The 17,476-nt window shown below is 42.5% G+C and overlaps 1 protein-coding gene across 1 annotated transcript; it reads right to left on the bottom strand.

Moving 5' to 3' along the window:
- Positions 1-352: 352 nt before the first annotated feature.
- mmp28 (matrix metallopeptidase 28) lies at positions 353-17,299 on the bottom strand. Its single transcript, XM_068585149.1, has 8 exons — positions 17,061-17,299; positions 15,445-15,521; positions 14,655-14,854; positions 8,098-8,319; positions 7,500-7,745; positions 4,022-4,171; positions 3,032-3,199; positions 353-2,451 (listed from the first exon to the last, which is right to left on the bottom strand). The coding sequence occupies exons 1-8, from the start codon at positions 17,181-17,183 to the stop codon at positions 2,057-2,059; spliced, it is 1,581 nt and encodes a 526-aa protein (XP_068441250.1). The 5' UTR covers positions 17,184-17,299; the 3' UTR covers positions 353-2,056.
- Between the last annotated feature and the right edge of the window lie 177 nt (positions 17,300-17,476).

The following is a 17,476-nucleotide window of genomic DNA, read 5'->3' as shown; positions in this document are numbered from 1 at the left end:
ATTAAAAAAAAAAAAACAAGGACCAGACGGACTGTCATAATTACAAATATTAAAGGTTTTTAAAACATATTCGTCAACTTCATGGAAGTTTAAGGTATTCCATATATTTTGTTCAATGTTATCTGACTCTCCAGATATAAATAAAAGGCAGAATTGTTCACACCTGCCTGAGTGGCTTATATTTGGTTCCATTGCCATCTGAAAAAAAATAACTGTGCCAATAAAAATGGTGTATTATTTGCATATTACTTTTATGGTTAAAACATGTCAGAAGGGACTATTTAACCCCCGGGCATCTTTACATTATCAAATCTGTCCCTCTTTGTAAATAGTTTGGACACCCCTTATGTAGGCCAAAATTGGTTGTGTGGTCACGTGAGTCACTTAAAATACCTAAAATACAATTGTTAAAATTGTTGTTTATTTGTAGTTAAAGGATAACCGGATAACCCGGGAAAACCCCTAAATAAAGATGGATTTAAAGCCAGGATTAGTGTTGATTTCAGCAGGATATTTTCCCTTCTCCAGTGAAAATACACTAAATCTAAGCTTTAAAGGGAATGGGTGGAGGAAAGAAGGATGTGAAGGAAAGACGGAAAGTGACAGGACATGTTCACATCAGATACTTTTAGACTGGCTGTACTTATTCTGGATGGGGGGAGCCGAACAGGACTCCAGCTGAGCTGCCGTCAGCACGCACAAAGAACGAGGAGCCAGTCGATGAGTTCTTCATCTAAGTTCCTGCTACGACGCCACATGCTTTGGTAACATTCACAGTGCAATAAAAACGTATCACATGGAGGACTGTAACAGAGGTTGGACAAGATGATAACCCTGTTAAAGTGGATCTGAAGTTCTGCAGCAGGACTCAGCTCTGTAGTCTAAATAAAGAGAAGTCCTCTGGAATACAGAAGAAACCAACGTTCAGCTGCAGGTGACACTTCTCACACGTCTAAAGTCTCAAAATGGTTTGACTGGTCACATAATATTCTGCCATATACAGTACAAATGTTGAAACCATGAAGCTGCCAAGAGAGCGGTAGAAAGTGAGTTATATTTTAAAACAGTGCAGGTAATATTATTGTTGAATGTTTAAATTACTTCTAAATTTAGATCTAACTAATTATTTGTGCAGCTATTGTGCTAAAATGTAGCCTTGTGAAAAGCACAAGATGAAGGCTAAGTGTTAATGTCAATGTACTAATGACAGTTTAGGTTTCTGTCACATTACTCAACCTGTCAAGATAATGTTTTACTGTTGACAGATGACGATCTCAGCGTGAAGGCGCTCTTTAATTTCGCTGAAATCTGATTTTGTCTGATTGCTCTCCACAGTGCAGCGCTGCAGTCCGTCACAGGGTTGGCATAGTGAAACTATAGCCTCGTGGCTTTTGATTACATTTGTTTAAATTCACTTCAAATCATCTTTACTCTTCATGCGTGTGTTAAAATGTACGAGACCGAGGCCTAATTACTGTCTATACATTTTCCGTATTAATTATGTTCCTCCTCAGATCTCCTGAAGAACAATTAACTGGAAACACAACCACAGGCAGAAAAAAAGTCATGTCTATTATGGTAGATAGTACATTCTGATACTGCAGAAGAGATGACGCACATCTTTTGGTTTCTCTGTCAGTGTGCAAATATGACGAGAGAAAAAAGGATGGTTTTGTTCCAACCAAAAAAACAGTCTGGTCTGCTTACCGGTATTTATGAGGCTACATCAGTACATCCATGTACAGTAATATGTATTGCTCTGCAGTATAAATACTATTTGAGTAAATGGTTTTCTCTTAACTTGCAGCCCTCTGTGAGCTAACTTCATGTAACAGACCAAGAAATAATATTCCACAATTATGAGTTACAATTGCCTTTCAAATAAACCAAGTGGGTCTCTTCTGGTGGAATACCTTCATTGAGTTTGCTGAGCTGTGCTCACTTTGCAACACATAAACTCAATGTGGGTTTTGATTGAAAAGGCTATGGCACCATAACATCATAGTATACATTAACACATTGTACGTTATCTAAAGCTTACAGCTCCCTCTGCTGGTCAAAGAATGTTGTTGCTCTGAGGAGCGTTGGTACAACCAGTCCAGCTCAGGTCCTTTGCCCACTGGCCCTCTCTGGTGACTCGCACCTTGACCGGGTCAAATCTCCAGAATCGCTGTTCTCTGAACAGGTAGAGGCGTCCGTCGGGACGGGCCAGCGCCCCGTTGGTCCCCTGTGGCACACCCGTCCAGTCTGTCAGTCGGCGAGGGTAGTAGGGCTCTTGGTGCAGGGTTTTCAGGTTGAGCACAGAGTAACGAGAGCCCTTGAACAGGACCATGTGACCCAGAGGAGCGTAGTAGAAGACACAGTCAGGGTGTCGAGGCAGTCCCATCTCACTGCTCTTCCTGGGGAAGCCTTGGTCCAGCACGCTGCCTGAGTAGCGCCACATTCGCTTCCCTACACCACGAGACAAGGAGAAAAACGTAAAGTTATACATTATGATTCAATAATGAAATAAAATTGACTTCAAAATGTTTTTTGCCAAAAATCAACTTTGCAAAGCACTATCATATTATATTGGCTCCAGAAAATTCATCCAGCACTTTAACATGACGTCATACTGTTGACACAAGTCTTGCTGGATTGACCACGGTGCCTGTTTTAGCTCATAGATTAAAAAAGAAAGAAAAAGGACAGAATTAATAATGTCATAGCTTCTGTATTTTTGGATGGAAGTGTTTTGCATTTAGCTGATAGGTAAATCCAGATCACTGTCAGGTGTTTGGCCCTCAGCAGGAAAGTTAAACTTGGCCTGAAGTTCAAACAAGTTGTTGCATTTAACACTGAGGTGAAGCTCCTTTAAGATGCGCGCTGTGGCTTCAGTGCAGTATACTCTTTGAATAGCGCTTTCCTATGTAAAGGCCCAATAGCATCTATTTCTGGAACTTTAACAGATTTGTGAAGTTAAGCATTAGCATAGGGAATGTCTTTAAAAGGAAGTGTGAGAATCACATTAATGAGTTGAGGGAAACAGTACCTTTAAAAAAATACCACTTGGAGTCCAGCGGGGAGAAGGCAGCAGCCTCGATGGCCGGAGGAAGGTCAGACCAGCGCTGACGGAGCGGCAGCGGGCCGCTCACGCCGCCTTCAGCCGATACCCTCCAGTACACAGCGCCCCGAAACACCAGCACTGTCTCATTCTGGTCTGCAGACGCGAAAAGAGAAAATAAAAAATACTATATGTATCATAAGGTTCAATCTTGACCGTGACAAACAAAACTACACTTTGACATTGCTATGGCATGTGATACTTTGGATTTATAGTTATGGTATTTGTATAGCACACTGTTGTATGATTTTGTTATGACACAACAATATATGTTGTACTGTACAATTAATTATTGTGTCATACTATGTTATTAATCTTTTATAGCATACTATCCAATAAAATAACATTTCATGACATACTATACTATGCCTTTTAATGATATTTCAATGGCACTCTATGCTATGACTTTTCACTATATAATTTAAAACCTATATAATTATATTTTCATGTCATACTATATTATGACTTTTCATTACTTCATATATAGGATATTATACATAAGAAATATTGATGGCATACTATACTATGCCTGTTATGTTCTGGTAAAATTAAATTGTATTGCATTTCATACTAGCATATTTTTTACGATATACTAAACATTTGAATGATTTTTAAAGATAAATTTACAACATATTTTATTTTAACAATTATATGGCATACTATACTATCACTTTTTCGCGAAATGTTATATCATACTACACTCTGACTTTTTAATGCCATTGTTATTTGGCAATGGTTGGATGAGAGCGTTCTGCATTTAGTCATCGTTTCCTCCACTTGTTTTAGAAAGATAAATATGATAACAGGATTCTCTTCTGTGTCTGCAAGATGTTTCAGCTTTTTGAAGATCCACCAATAACCAGTCAGGAAGGATATGACTGAATGTAACTTTCAATTCCCATGTCTCTCTGACCTCACCTAAGGTGATGGCGTCAAAGACGCCCTGGCAGTAGAGAGGCTGCCCTGTGGTCTCATGCTGGCTGTGAAGCTCTGTGAACTCCCACTCCTGCAGAGCGGCGTGCAAAACTTGTCCTGGCAGCCTCACAGGGCGATCGCCTGCTGGCTTACCTGAGGGCAAAAACAAAGCAACAACACAGTGAAGCTAAAGGGCATCAGACGAGGCCATGAAATAAGAACCAACGTTCTGGCATTATCCTTTCGAGGAGGGTTGTTATCCATCCACCTGTGCTTAAATTTCCCATGCATAGTTTTTCACTTAAAACCAACAGTGACCAAACAAAACTGTGAGGACAGACAGTCTAATTTCTCAAGCATGCCAAAAGCAATATCAGTGTTTCCTAAATTGGACAGCATTGGGAACTATCGGAAAGACAAACAGTGAAGACTTCTCCTAAAACAGGACTTAGATAATGTTAACATTTAAATTGTCCTTTACGGGATGTGGCTTAGTTGATGCACACTGATGGATGACAATACACTGCACGGGAAATAAACAATGGACTGTAGACAGAGCACACACTGGAACCTTAAACTCACTGTGTTAGCAGAAATTACATATTTGTTTGACCTATGCAGCCTATTAGTGCAGATGTCTGGCATATGAGATGAAAAGAATAAAGAAAGACTCAAACAGGACAAAGGAAAAAGAATAACATACCAAAGCATAAGAGTAAACGTTGGTGCTTAGACATGATTACAGCCATTTTGTTTGCAAGGAGTTGAACAAACATTTGTGTAGGAGGTGGATAAAATCAGCACACCCAAGAACAGGAGGAGAATAGGGCAAGGAAAAAAGACATACACACACCAGAGTGGATAACACACAAATAGCTGTGTGTGTGTGTGTGTGTGTGTGTGTGTGTGTGTGTGTGTGTGTGTGTGTGTGTGTGTGTGTGTGTGTGTAAGCGTGCGTGCATGCGTAGGAGCTGTGTTGCAGTGATAAAGGCTGAACGTTTGACTTTACTCAAAGACAAATAATCCCGATGCTGTTTACATTCATCAGTGGTGGAAGAATAATTCAGATCTTTTGTTCATGCTTTCCATGAAGAGGACCCCACGTAGGCTCATTATAATCAAATAAAAAGAGCCACGTTTTTAGTTTCAGCTGATTTTACCCCTAATAAGAACACACTGAACCCTTTTAGTGAAGTAAAGGAGCAGAAAACCTCTGCTGTTCATCATACATGCTATACACACATATGTCTTCCAGGGAAAACTTCTTCAATATGTTTCATGCTTCTTGCCACAGAGCAGTCCGAGGAGCTCTGGAGACTGACATATTCAGGCTGGCTCACATCTGCTTGTTCTCAGATCACAATACCAATACCAGGAATTATTATCTTATTCTCATTCACACACACTCTCACACACAACCATATATGCTCACATTGCCTACAGCTGTTATCTTGAAGCAGATGTAGCATATTTTATGACCCCTACAGACCTGTCAGTTACATTTCCCCTATGTCTCTGGAGCTGCTTGACTGTTACGTGGGAGCAGCTGCAGTCTGCAGAGATGACCGCCACCGGGTGGAAATCATGATGATGAGCAAACATGTTTGAAGCATGTTTCACATCGCTAAACTCCACCTGAGCAGAAGGATTCTGGATAACTTCCAAAATCGGCTAAACAAGTTAGCAGAGTACGCTGCCAATGAGTCTTTCTTTAAAGACTGATGAGCACCTAAAAAACAAATCATCTCTTCTGATATTAATTGGATGCTAGTATATGGTCACATCCATCAAAGTGGCATTAAGTGCCACAGTTATTGAGCGTAACTGAGCTGAAAATGTAAATGTGTGTCTGACTCAGCAGAGTGGTGAGTTGCTCTTATATTAATCCAGAGTGATGAGGGACGCCCTGAGGAATAAAGGCTGGCGAATACGTTCATTTTAGGAGGCTGAGGCCCGAATTTCACCAGAGGCCAAGCAGATGGGGAAATATCCTGAAATATTAAATGCAGAAAGAGGAATTTGGACTTGGCCTGCCTGCAAGCTCCTGTTGAACTACATCTCAAGTTCAGAGTTAAATTATCCAAACGAATGTGGGACTGTCCTGCAGCAATGCAAACATTCCTGCAGCATTTGGCGGCTTCACCGGCCCTTTGCAGCTGTTCTACACCTCATCAGTCAAGACAGGGCAAGCACTCGATGCACTATTTGCATCTTGTACATTCAGCATCGCACACCATCACAGACGAGGTCAAGTAGTGGCAGAAGCTACTTTAAAGGCAATGTTATTGTGCAACTGCTGCAGTCAAATCCTCCTCTTAGCTGTGGAGAGAGCACCAGAAATATAAGCACACTGCACATGTGCAAACCTGCCTTACACATGCCAGAAGGAACAACACACTCAAGGTAAATAGAAACTATGATATTAGTCATGCATACAGATGCAACCCTCCCACATTCTGCAACTACCGCAACAATCTATTACACTAGAGCCGACAAAGCTGTGTGTGTGTGTGTTTCAGGGCACAGTGTTATTATGATGATCACACCACCTCTGCTGCCCTCAGTCTAAACCTACTTTTCCAAGCAGCTGGGAGGCCACAGATCTGCAACTGAAAGAACAAACTCAGCGTGCTGTTAGAGACAAACTCATGTAAAAGCACAAAGAGAGGGTGTTGTTTCAACTCCTTCTACTCAAGGAGTTTCATCATATATGCAAAAGAACACAATACAACTAAGAAAATCGTCTCTTTTTCGTTCTGTAGCCCTTCAGTAATCTCACATGTAATCACATGCATTGCTGGGAGCTACAAGACAATAGTTTTCTGGATCCAAAACTGTGATTTTTTTTGTCATATCTAGGTTTTGATGAACTTAGAAAACTCTAAACAGCGCTACTGTTCTACTCATTTTCATTCTGTGCTTGCAGCTGGTGGCCTTCAGGCCGCCTCTCTGGCCTTTTCACAGATCAGTGCCACGACTCTCGCTTTAATGGGCAGCAGAGGAAAAAAAAGACTCTCCTCCTGTGTTTCCTTAAAGACAAGTCTGGTTTCATAACAAGGAAGTAATTCATGTAAGTGGTTGTCTGTATTCTAATGATAGTCCATTCTAAGCTGCAGCCTCAAGTTCACCTTTTTCAACCCAGCTGTGCTGAGGCCAGACAGTGAGACATTTGTCATCTGTTCCTCCCCAACCCTTTAAAGGTTGGGAAAAAGTGGTAAACTAGCTCTCTGTCCAGTGGAGGTGCTACGTTTAACACTCCTCCTGACCTTGGAACCAACACACTCTTTTTTTTTGTTTCAAAAATAAATAATTTCCCTCGAGTTGAGCTGTTAAGCTTCTTTTGGCATCTGAGAAATGTTTGAATCTGGACAGGAATTTAAAGTTGAAAACGTTTTGGGCAATAATTGTCGAGACAGCATGAGTTTCTAACAATGAACCCACCCACAAGTAGGATCTGCGTCATAAAGAGATATCATCTCACCGTACAGTTGCTGCACTGCGATGATGTCGTCCCAGCTCAGCACCAGGCTGCGGCCGAGTTTCCTGTAGTACGGCGACATTAAGGCGTGGCGGACGGGGGAGTGCTCCAGTCCCAGAGTGTGCCCGATCTCGTGGGCGGTCACCATGAAGAGGTTGTGTCCCTTGTGTCCGTTCAGCGTCCACCTCTCGGCCATGTCGAAGTGGGCTTCCCCCCTGCGAGGCAGGAAGGCGTGAGCCAGAGTTCCTCCTTGAAGTCAAAAAGGAGAGAAACAGTTAGTGTCGTACAGTATTTGACTAAAATAGATACGTTCTAAAATGCTGAGGTGGTTTGAGTAGGTAACTGCTTAGTTGTTGACCGGTTGGATAATTCACAGTAATCCGGTTATTGTGAAAACACAAACAGCCGGACTTGTTCAGCTTTATTAATTCAGGAAGTTGGGACAGGGATCTCTTTTACAAGAGAAGCACGAGGGCAAATTACATACACAACATCATGCCACAAAACAATTATCACACACACCCACACACACACTAATGTAAAGCATGGATCAGATAGGCAGATCAGGGGTGACTTGACTCAGTGTGTAGTTGTCCCTGACCTGGCCCGTCGAAGGCATTGCTGGCCCCGTCGTTGTGGTCCCCCTCGTAAAATGCCAGTCGGATGTCTGCGGGGCCTCCGGGAGCCTCCTCGAACACCAGGCCTGACACGTTGCTCCACAGCTGAAAGGCAGCGTGCACCGCCAGCCGCATGGAGCCCAGAGACAGGTGGCGAGGCCAATTCACTATCTGGTAGGTCAGATGCCGTTTGTACCACTTCTCAGCTGGACAATACACACAAAGAGAGAAGGAGGAGCAGATATGTGAGACGGGCAGGTATGAAGCTCACAATCTTATTCATCACAGACTTAAAGAATTTATTTTTTTCCCACTACGTTTGTTCACATCAGTGAACATACTTAGTTTTACATTTGAGGGAATTGTTACATTTTTCCTTGTCGAGCTACTATGGCTTTCAGAAGGCCGACCATGTTGTTTGGATCTTATAAAAGCAGAACCGTCAGCAGGAGTCCATGCAAGTAAATGTGGCATTTTAACAGCAATCTTAATACAACAAAGGGAAAACAAAAAGCCTGACAAGTTCAAACATAATATTAAAATTCATGTAAAGAAGGGAAATCAAGTGGTAACCTGCAGCCTTACTAGCTGCCGCCTCACCCACTGGCCTTCTCAGCCTCATCTCACTTGAACCAACGGCTTTATAAACGTCTGTTCCTGAAATCCCACCTGACAAAGTCCTTCAACCAAATATATAGACACTGCAATTAGTTTCTATCCAACCAATCCATCTGTTTCCTATCCGTTTGTTTGCAAACTCGTTTGAATTCATGCCCGGGATTTCTACTGGTGTTGTCATTGACATTGAAGGTGGCTTTGTAAAAAGGTTTCGCAAACAATTCATATTATTATTACCTACTGGAGTAGCTATGTATTTACATATCCGTATCATGAATTAGATGCCAGATATCCCATGTTCAACTGTGAGGCTTTGAAGTAGAGTCTCTCTATATCCAAAATGATATGACTTTGAGTACACACTTCAACACACGTCTGTGGTTTCTCAGCTTAGATATAATTACATGTGTCGCAAACTTCCGAATCTCTCATTTGTTTAGGGAGACATGGAAGTGTGGTGTTAAATTCAGCCGTTCTGTAATTTACAAAAGCGCTAATCTCTTCGTATGTACATAGGGTTACTGAATGTAGCAATCTGAAGACGAAGCAAACATAACAGCAAACCATGCAGCGCATATTTACAACAAACGAGCGGAGAGGCCGCCTCGCAGGAAACAATCATTAGATAATATGAAGCTTCGAGGGGAAGCAGCTGGAGCCCTCGACCGTTCAAGTCCAAGAGTGGACAGCAATGACGAAAGAGTTGGTGAACACTTTTTAAACAAGAGGGTAAGAGGCATTTTAAAAAGTACAGCTCACTGTAACAATCATCCAAATCATCTCCAAAAATACCAAACCCAGCTTTTTGTCTTCTAACTTTTTCTCACTGGCAAGAAATTCCTCTGGAGATAATGAAAATATTTGGAAGAGAGAATTACAGTTCTTTTGTTACATTTTACCTGGCCAAAATCCCAAATGCACTTGAAATGCAGGAAAAATATTACTTTAAAATCAAAGGGGTGAAGTGGCAACTCATAGAAAATCACTGTACTGTCTTTTCAAAGTATTTGTATTTGTAAGAGAGCGTTAGAGGGTGAGACACAGTGCTAGAATGAAACCCAATCGAAGTACGCTGTGTGCAAGGTAATGCACTTTAGACGACGTGCCACGAGGGCTTTACAAACTTACACATACTTTCACATGTGGGGCTTAACTAGAGAGGGGCAAGACAAATCAAGCTCACTTACAGTTGTCAAAATATTTAAAGATGTGTTCAGTGTATGTTTTCCCCGATGTGGAGGCCAAATGCAAGTGGGAGGTCTGCAAATACTTCTGCTCAGTCATACACGGAGGCAGTCCGGTTTGAGAACGTGGACCCTCGAGTTATTTTGATGCCATTTAAATGCTCGGTTAAATTATACTCAGCAGAGAGTCATGTGAAAGATGAGCGTGATAAACAAAAGGTATGCAGTGCATACTGTGAACCTCAACAGCTCCCTTGAGGAAGGAAAATATCTGGATATCTGGAGGCATTAGGACGTGGCGATGACGTCAACGTGTGTTTCTGTTTGTGTAAACACACAAACAGAAGTCGTGCTTCAGCACTGACTCAACACAGGTCTTGGTGTAAACTTGAGAGTTGTGTCAACTTGATCCGTGGTATTTTTGTTGCAACGCTTCACAGAGATGTTAAAGGGGAAGCAGCAGGCCCTCAAACACTACAGCTGTATGCGCGTGAAGAACAATTTTTTCCATTGATTCCCATCCATTCAAGGGAGGTTGTATACCTACAGCAACCAGTCAAATTGCAATTAATATTCATGTCTGCCCAAAATGTCATGAGATCCTGATTTTATCCTATTAGAAATGTGCATAGTTAGCGTATCAAAATGACCTCAATCTTGACCTTTGACCAAGACATTCCCTCAAGCAGTCCTGAGATCACTTTCAGAAAAACAGATGGGACAGATATAGTTTATATACAAACAAACAGATGGATGGACATCCTAAAAACATAATGCCTTTGGCCATAGCTAGTTGTCATTGTGGTGGCATTAAAAAAATGGCTGCAAAAAGGTATTAATTGAACCTCGGATGTAATTTCACTAACTTAACAACTTGCATTCTCTCTTTAAAGTCAGATTTTTATACACAATTTTACATCTGGAAGACTGGATGATCTATATGCATTCGGCTTGTTGCCACATGATGTGTGCAGATCTGCATTCTCAACAGAGCTCAGGCGCCTTCTCTCCGTCCCAGACCGCCACAGAGTAAGAGGTCCCCAAGGACTGCAGAGAAGCCAGGAAGTCAGATACACAAGACATTCCCCGACTTCCCCTATGGAAGCAATTAGCCTGATGCCCTCTATAGCAGTGGTGTAGGGAGGGAGGGTTATCACAGACATTAGGAAGTGACTGAGATCATCTGATAGCCAGAGTTATTGTTTATGGAGGTGCAGAAAGATTTAGTTTGGTACTGGTGAAAGCTTGGAGGCTGTGTAACACCTCAAAATGCTAACATGCCCACAATGAAAACCAGATTGGGTCAAACGGGTTCCCCATCTTAGCATTTCAGCATTTACTAATCAAGCAATGGGGAGCGATGCCCTGAGCTCCAATCTGTGCACTCTGCAGAAATAGTGTAGAATTACAGTAATAATGTTGTGAAATGGCTAACAGTAACTATAAGTGCACATATACAGCAAATACACACACACAGACACACACACAGACACACACACACACACACACACACACACACACACACACACACACACACACACACACACACACACACCTATCACACTTATCTTGGACAAAGCTGGTGGAATGTCAGCTCTGTAAATCTCAGTGGGAACGAACATCAGATACCACCACAAGTCAAGGTTTGTTTTCAATTTCCAGGAAGCTCAGAAGCAGCCATGTTCACACAAAACAGAATCACATCACACCACAGCTGAGAGTGAATAAACAAGCAGCCCATCAGACTCATCTGCGTGTTGCTGTAATCTGCCGGCTGAGTTTAGCAGCCGGTGTCAGCTATCAAGGTCAAACGGCTCAAAGTATGTCAAAGTGATTCCAATTCTTCCTGAGAGAATGTCTGGACCAATTGAATCTATCCAATTTCTGTCAAAACCTTTCTCGCACGACAACAAATGAATGTCACGAGATGAAAAGTCAGAAAGGTTCCTAAGCACACAAGTAGTTCAAAGTTTACATAACAAAAGTGGGATCACTGGCATGTGTCTGAATCTGTTTGACCGAAGGCTCGATCCAGACAGAAAACTCTTCAGTATGCTTTCTTCAAACCACATGTAGAACAATTTCTCCTGCAACTGTAGCACAAAGCAAGCTAATGTTTGAGTACAAGACGGTGGTTACATGGCTTCACTATACTCACAATGAAGTCATTGCATAGCTCAACTAGATTAGTGGATATATGAAGCCAGATCTGAAAGAGGTTTGACCTGAGAGTGTAACGGTATCTTCCACTTAACTCTTTGGGTAATAATAATACTGCCGCCTGTCATATGAGTCATGTCTGGGTCTAAAACAATGACAGAGAGTTGTTTTCTTAATCAAGAACCGGCTGGAATCCATCCAAGACCGTCAGACACTCAGCAAGACATCCACTCCTTCAGCCAGTAAGATTTCAGGGCCATTGAAATAGTCGGCCAGGCTGACAACCAACATAATTCCATCCAGTCGCTTGTGGATGTGTTTACCAGAAGGAACGTGTCAGGTACTGACATGAAGAGGCAGCGGCAAACATCAGCCACCGCCGCATTCCCCGAACATTAGCCAAGCGCTTCTGTGACATGAAGGAATGCAGACGCTTCACACATCGTGAGGCTGGAGGCGCAAAGCGAGGGAGAAGAAAACCTTTTAATGCTGCTGCTGTCACCAGGGATTGCTGCTGCTGCTGTTACTGCTGCTGCTGTCACTACTGCTGCTGCTGTTACTGCTGCTGCTGCTGCTGCTGTCACTGCTGCTGCTGTTACTGCTGCTGCTGTCACTACTGCTGCTGCTGCTGTTACAGCTGCTGCTGTTACTGCTGCTGCTGTCACTACTGCTGCTGCTGCTGTTACAGCTGCTGCTGTTACTGCTGCTGCTGTCACTACTGCTGCTGCTGTTACTGCTGTCACTACTGCTGCTGCTGCTGTTACTGCTGCTGCTGTCACTACTGCTGCTGCTGCTGCTGTCACTACTGCTGCTGCTGCTGTTACTGCTGCTGTTACTACTGCTGCTGCTGTCACTACTGCTGCTGCTGTTACTGCTGCTGTAACAGCTGCTGCTGTCACTACTGCTGCTGCTGTTACTACTGCTGCTGCTGCTGCTGTTGTTACTACGGCTGCTGCTATTACTGCTGCAGTTACTACTGCTGCTGCTGTCACTACTGCTGCTGCTGCTACTGCGGCTGTTACTGCTGCTGCTGCTGTTGTTACTATGGCTGCTGCTGCTGCTGTTACTGCTGCTGTTGTTACTACGACTGCTGCTGCTACTGCTGCTGTTACTGCTGCTGCTACTACAGCTGCCCGACAACACCAGAGAGAAATGTAAACATAAGTCATTGAAGACACAAATGTAGAGTGTTTAAATAGTGTGCTTAAGTTTATAACAAAAAAAAATGCAATGTATACCAAATAATAATTTACTCTTGGGTCCACGCTCTGGTTTTCCATCAAATCGCATTGATTAAAAATCTATTTTAGTTTTCCCCAGCTCCACTCAATGTCTCTCACACGTTTCTAAAACCGGAGATAAATTATACCTCTTAGTAAATGTCAAAGATTTCTGTGAAGCTCCCGAAGATAGGTGACCCCAATTACCTCATGGAGTCTGCAAGACGTCTGGCAGTACCCAGCTGCACTCTGAACTACTTCAAGCCAGTTTAAATTGCACACCAATGAATGCTTTTAGTAGAAGAACATTTGTAGTACAGTATCTCTAACACAAGCCTCAATGATTCTTTACAGGAATTTAGAGGATCCCTCAAACAGCACAGTGACGAAACAAACTGGTCAAGACTGTAATATTTGTAGTGGCACAACTTAGAATTATTGATGATTTTGCTCAAACAAACTGGATCTGTATGGATGCATTGCTTTTGTTCGAAGAGATACCCTGACTCCTCCCCAATGCTTTTACAAACTGGGAAAAACTATCCAGTGGGTTGAGTGGTCTTTTGGACTCTTTTGGAGCACGGAACTTCTAAACTAAACGTTTTCAACTAGTAAAGATGACCGTACAAGACACTTTGACTGGTGTAATTGCAGGTAAAGCAGGAACCATCCAGGTTGACGCGTGCAACATCAGACACTCCGCCGGCTTTAATTACACCCCTCAGCTCTATTTAGTGCTTTAGTTTATGGAGGCAGACCCTCCCAGTTAACTGTCTTCATGACCACTCCACGACCAGACACACAAAACTGACACATTAAGGGCAACAGGGAGGCAAAAAGCCAAATATTTCCCGTGGGAAGTTACGTTTTTTTTACTTTACATTTGCGCAATTTTTAAATGAAATTGTGAGTGGTCCCTGTTTGGATATACGAACATCAAAGCACGAGTTGAAAAACTGGTAACAATTCGGGGCAAACTTGAGGCTCTTTGAGGCTGACACAAAGCCATCCTGAACCATCTTGGACAGTAAAGATGAGTGCAAATTTGAGGAAAGATTATTGGAGAGAAGTCTTTTTCTTGGAGATGGGGTACTTGAAAATGTGTTGTTGTTTAATGAAAGTTAAATTACAATTTTGAATGTGTGCACTCATTTAATTAAAGTCTTTTCAATCCTTTTTTGTAATTTTATTCATGTCATTTCGCATTAATCTCCATTAAATTTCACCTTGAAAACAGAAAACTTGAATGATGTCCCAGCTTTCCAATGTTCAGTGAGGTCTTACAAATGCAGTTATGCTCTCTCGTGATGATCAGAAACAAACATGGTGTCTCAGACATGTACGTGTTTCACACAATACCTTGCGTAGCAGAGCGCTTCCTGCGGCGCTGTGGTCGCCTGAGAGTGGCGCTCTTTCCAGTGAAGATGGCGTTTACTCTCTGTGTCCATATCTGCTGGCTGCCCTCATCCGACACCCCACAACGGGGCTCCGCCATCTGCCTCAAGGTGACGCTATCAAGCTCGCCTGTGACCGGAAGCCGGGAAAGCCACTGGAACTCACTGCGGAGAGGAGAAATGTTTCTGTTCAGGCAAGTTTAGAAAGGTTTCACACACTGCTCAAAATGCTTCGTAATGAAGATATATAATGTAATTTATTTAATTGACCTTGGGGTCTGAAGCATGTCAGGTTATTTTTAATACAGGAACAATGGTTCAGGAAGTCATGAACTGAATTATTTAGAACCATGTATATTTCCAGTGTCTGAGACTAGCCTATAACATTTTAAGCTTATTACAAGATGTACAAGTTGACGCTTTACATTTTCAATCAGTCTTCATTATTGTACAGTCAGTAGTTAAGCCAGAAGGCGAGGTTCTTGGCATTCCTGGCTGGTTCAGAGAGGGTTCAGGAGAGGTCTCCCAGTGCAGATGTGAGGGTGTGTTTTACTGCCCTGCACTGGCGTTCAGCTCCGGGGCTCTTACCACACCGAGCTCCCCCTCCCCCTGATGAACGCACTGAGCACCAGCTAACTCAGGACGACAAAATGTAGAGAAATATGCATCACTTTGATCTAAAATCCTATCACATTCGTTAAATGACTTTCTGCTTGTTTTTGACAAGAAAAAGCCTAAATAGCTTCATCACCTACCAGATAGCAGACTGCATCTCGACTGCATTGTGAATGTGGTTGTCCTGATGGAGGTAGCCGTACTTTTCCAGAAAAACCTGCCAAAGTTGATGTGAAACTTGTAAACACTACTTCAGAAATACTCAAGCTAAAGACAAAAGAACCTTTCTGATTATAAATTTGCACCCAAGACCCATTCTGCAAAAAAGAGATTATGTCCCAGTACTACTTTGCCCCTCATAAGAACACACACTGGTAAATCCCCAGAGAGACAAACCTCCCCAGGAGGGAAAGAAACAAATCATAAAACTGTACAGATAATTTTCCAGTCATTCTGTAGCTGCTGTAGGTTGTCAAGGCGGTTGTATAGATCTGGACCACCCATAAGAGAAAACCCCCTGAGGTCTCACAGAAAATTCATCGTTATTATTTCTTAACCATTGCACGCAAACATACATAGTGTGGAAAAAATGTACCAACTGGGTACATGACTAAAGATGTTGTCGTATTGTGGTCGAGATTAGCCTCGATAATCGATTAATATTAATCTCATGTGAATGGAGCAGGTTTCATGTTCAGACAACAGCAGGCACAGCTATGACTACAGATGTGGTGAAGGTGGGTTAGAAATCAAAATTGAGCAGAAGACAGATGTGCTCCGGTAAGTTGGAATGTGCTAAAATGTCTCTTTGTCCCATTACAGATACTAAAACATGCCAGAATGCTTTTTACATTAAAGCAAGAGCAATGTGTAAACACATGTAATAGACCAATGTGATGTGCTCCAACAGCCGAAGACAAGACAAGCTGGCAAATTAAACAAGACAATTAAATGGTGAAATCCCCAAATAGCCTCAGACACAAATTGTTGTACTGGGCTTGGGCTTCTTTTTGTGTCACCACGCAGCACATCAGATGGTATTGTAGACAACACAGTAAACATGCAGCAGTTCTAACTTTTACCTGAAAAAATGTAGTTGAACAGAAAAACAATGTAGTGTAATGCAAAATGGCTGTGATGCCATTTTCTAATAGACATATTCAAGCGTTTAACCCTTTTTTTTTGGTTAAAATAAACTTTCATTTCCATTTTGGGGTCCCACGACCTGCTGTATGAAATATCAAGAAAAGAGTTCAAAGGTTCCCTTTGCCACAAAATGAGCAAACGCATTACAGCTAATGTCACGTTTATATTATATGGGCTAGGCAGATAAATATGCATTCCCGTTGTTGGTCAAAGGCAGTTTTCAAGAAATTGTCTTAGACCTGGCTATATATTAGGGGTTAATCAGACTGCAAAGGGATTTAAAACTCGCAAAAGTCGTAGTATACTTATTTGAGATTTTAAAAAGATAATCACCAAAATATAGGACCAAAAATTACTTTTTTGTCTCAACCAGCAAAAGTGAAACATGTTTATTTTCATAAAATGTGCATAATTCATTAAGTGGAAACGCGATAAAACAACGTTAAGTCTTTGAGCCGTTTACAAGGGTCACGCAAACAAATGAGGGTGAACATTAGCATAACTTCAGGTTACACATTTCCTAATTAGCTTTTGATACGCTATCCGCCAAGTTAAAGTTATTCATCGATACATCACTTGTCAACCAAACCATCTGATCTCAAGACAGTACCCCAGGGTCCGACACCAGCGGGACTCCCCCTGCCGTCCGCGCGCTGATGAGGGTCACTGCGAGGATCCAGGCGGCCCTCATGTCCCGTCCAGCGGCACACCGGTCCGGAGGTCGGCGGCTCATTGCGGGACAAGCGCACAGACACAACACCGCACGTCTGTGGCCCCGCAGATACTTCCCATTGTTGGATCTCCTCCTGCTCGCTGTCGGGGACTAACTGAGAGCATGCTGCTGCTCGCCTGACATCTCCATCACCGTGAGGAGTGACGTAGCCTCCTCGCGCACCGTGGAGTGACTGAAGGAGGGCCAGCCCCGCCCCCCTCCACTGCGGCTCCTCATGTACACAACAGTGCACTTATAAGATTTTTTTATTTTTATTATTAAACGTCCAACTGGATACAATGGTAATTAAATAC

Source organism: Clinocottus analis, unplaced genomic scaffold (assembly GCF_023055335.1).
Source record: "Clinocottus analis isolate CAN_PGR_092001 unplaced genomic scaffold, fCliAna1.0.p SCAF_2, whole genome shotgun sequence".
Classification (NCBI taxonomy): Eukaryota; Metazoa; Chordata; class Actinopteri; order Perciformes; family Cottidae; genus Clinocottus; species Clinocottus analis.
Note: the sequence above shows the minus strand (reverse complement) of the source record. Positions and strands in the feature narration are given on the sequence as shown.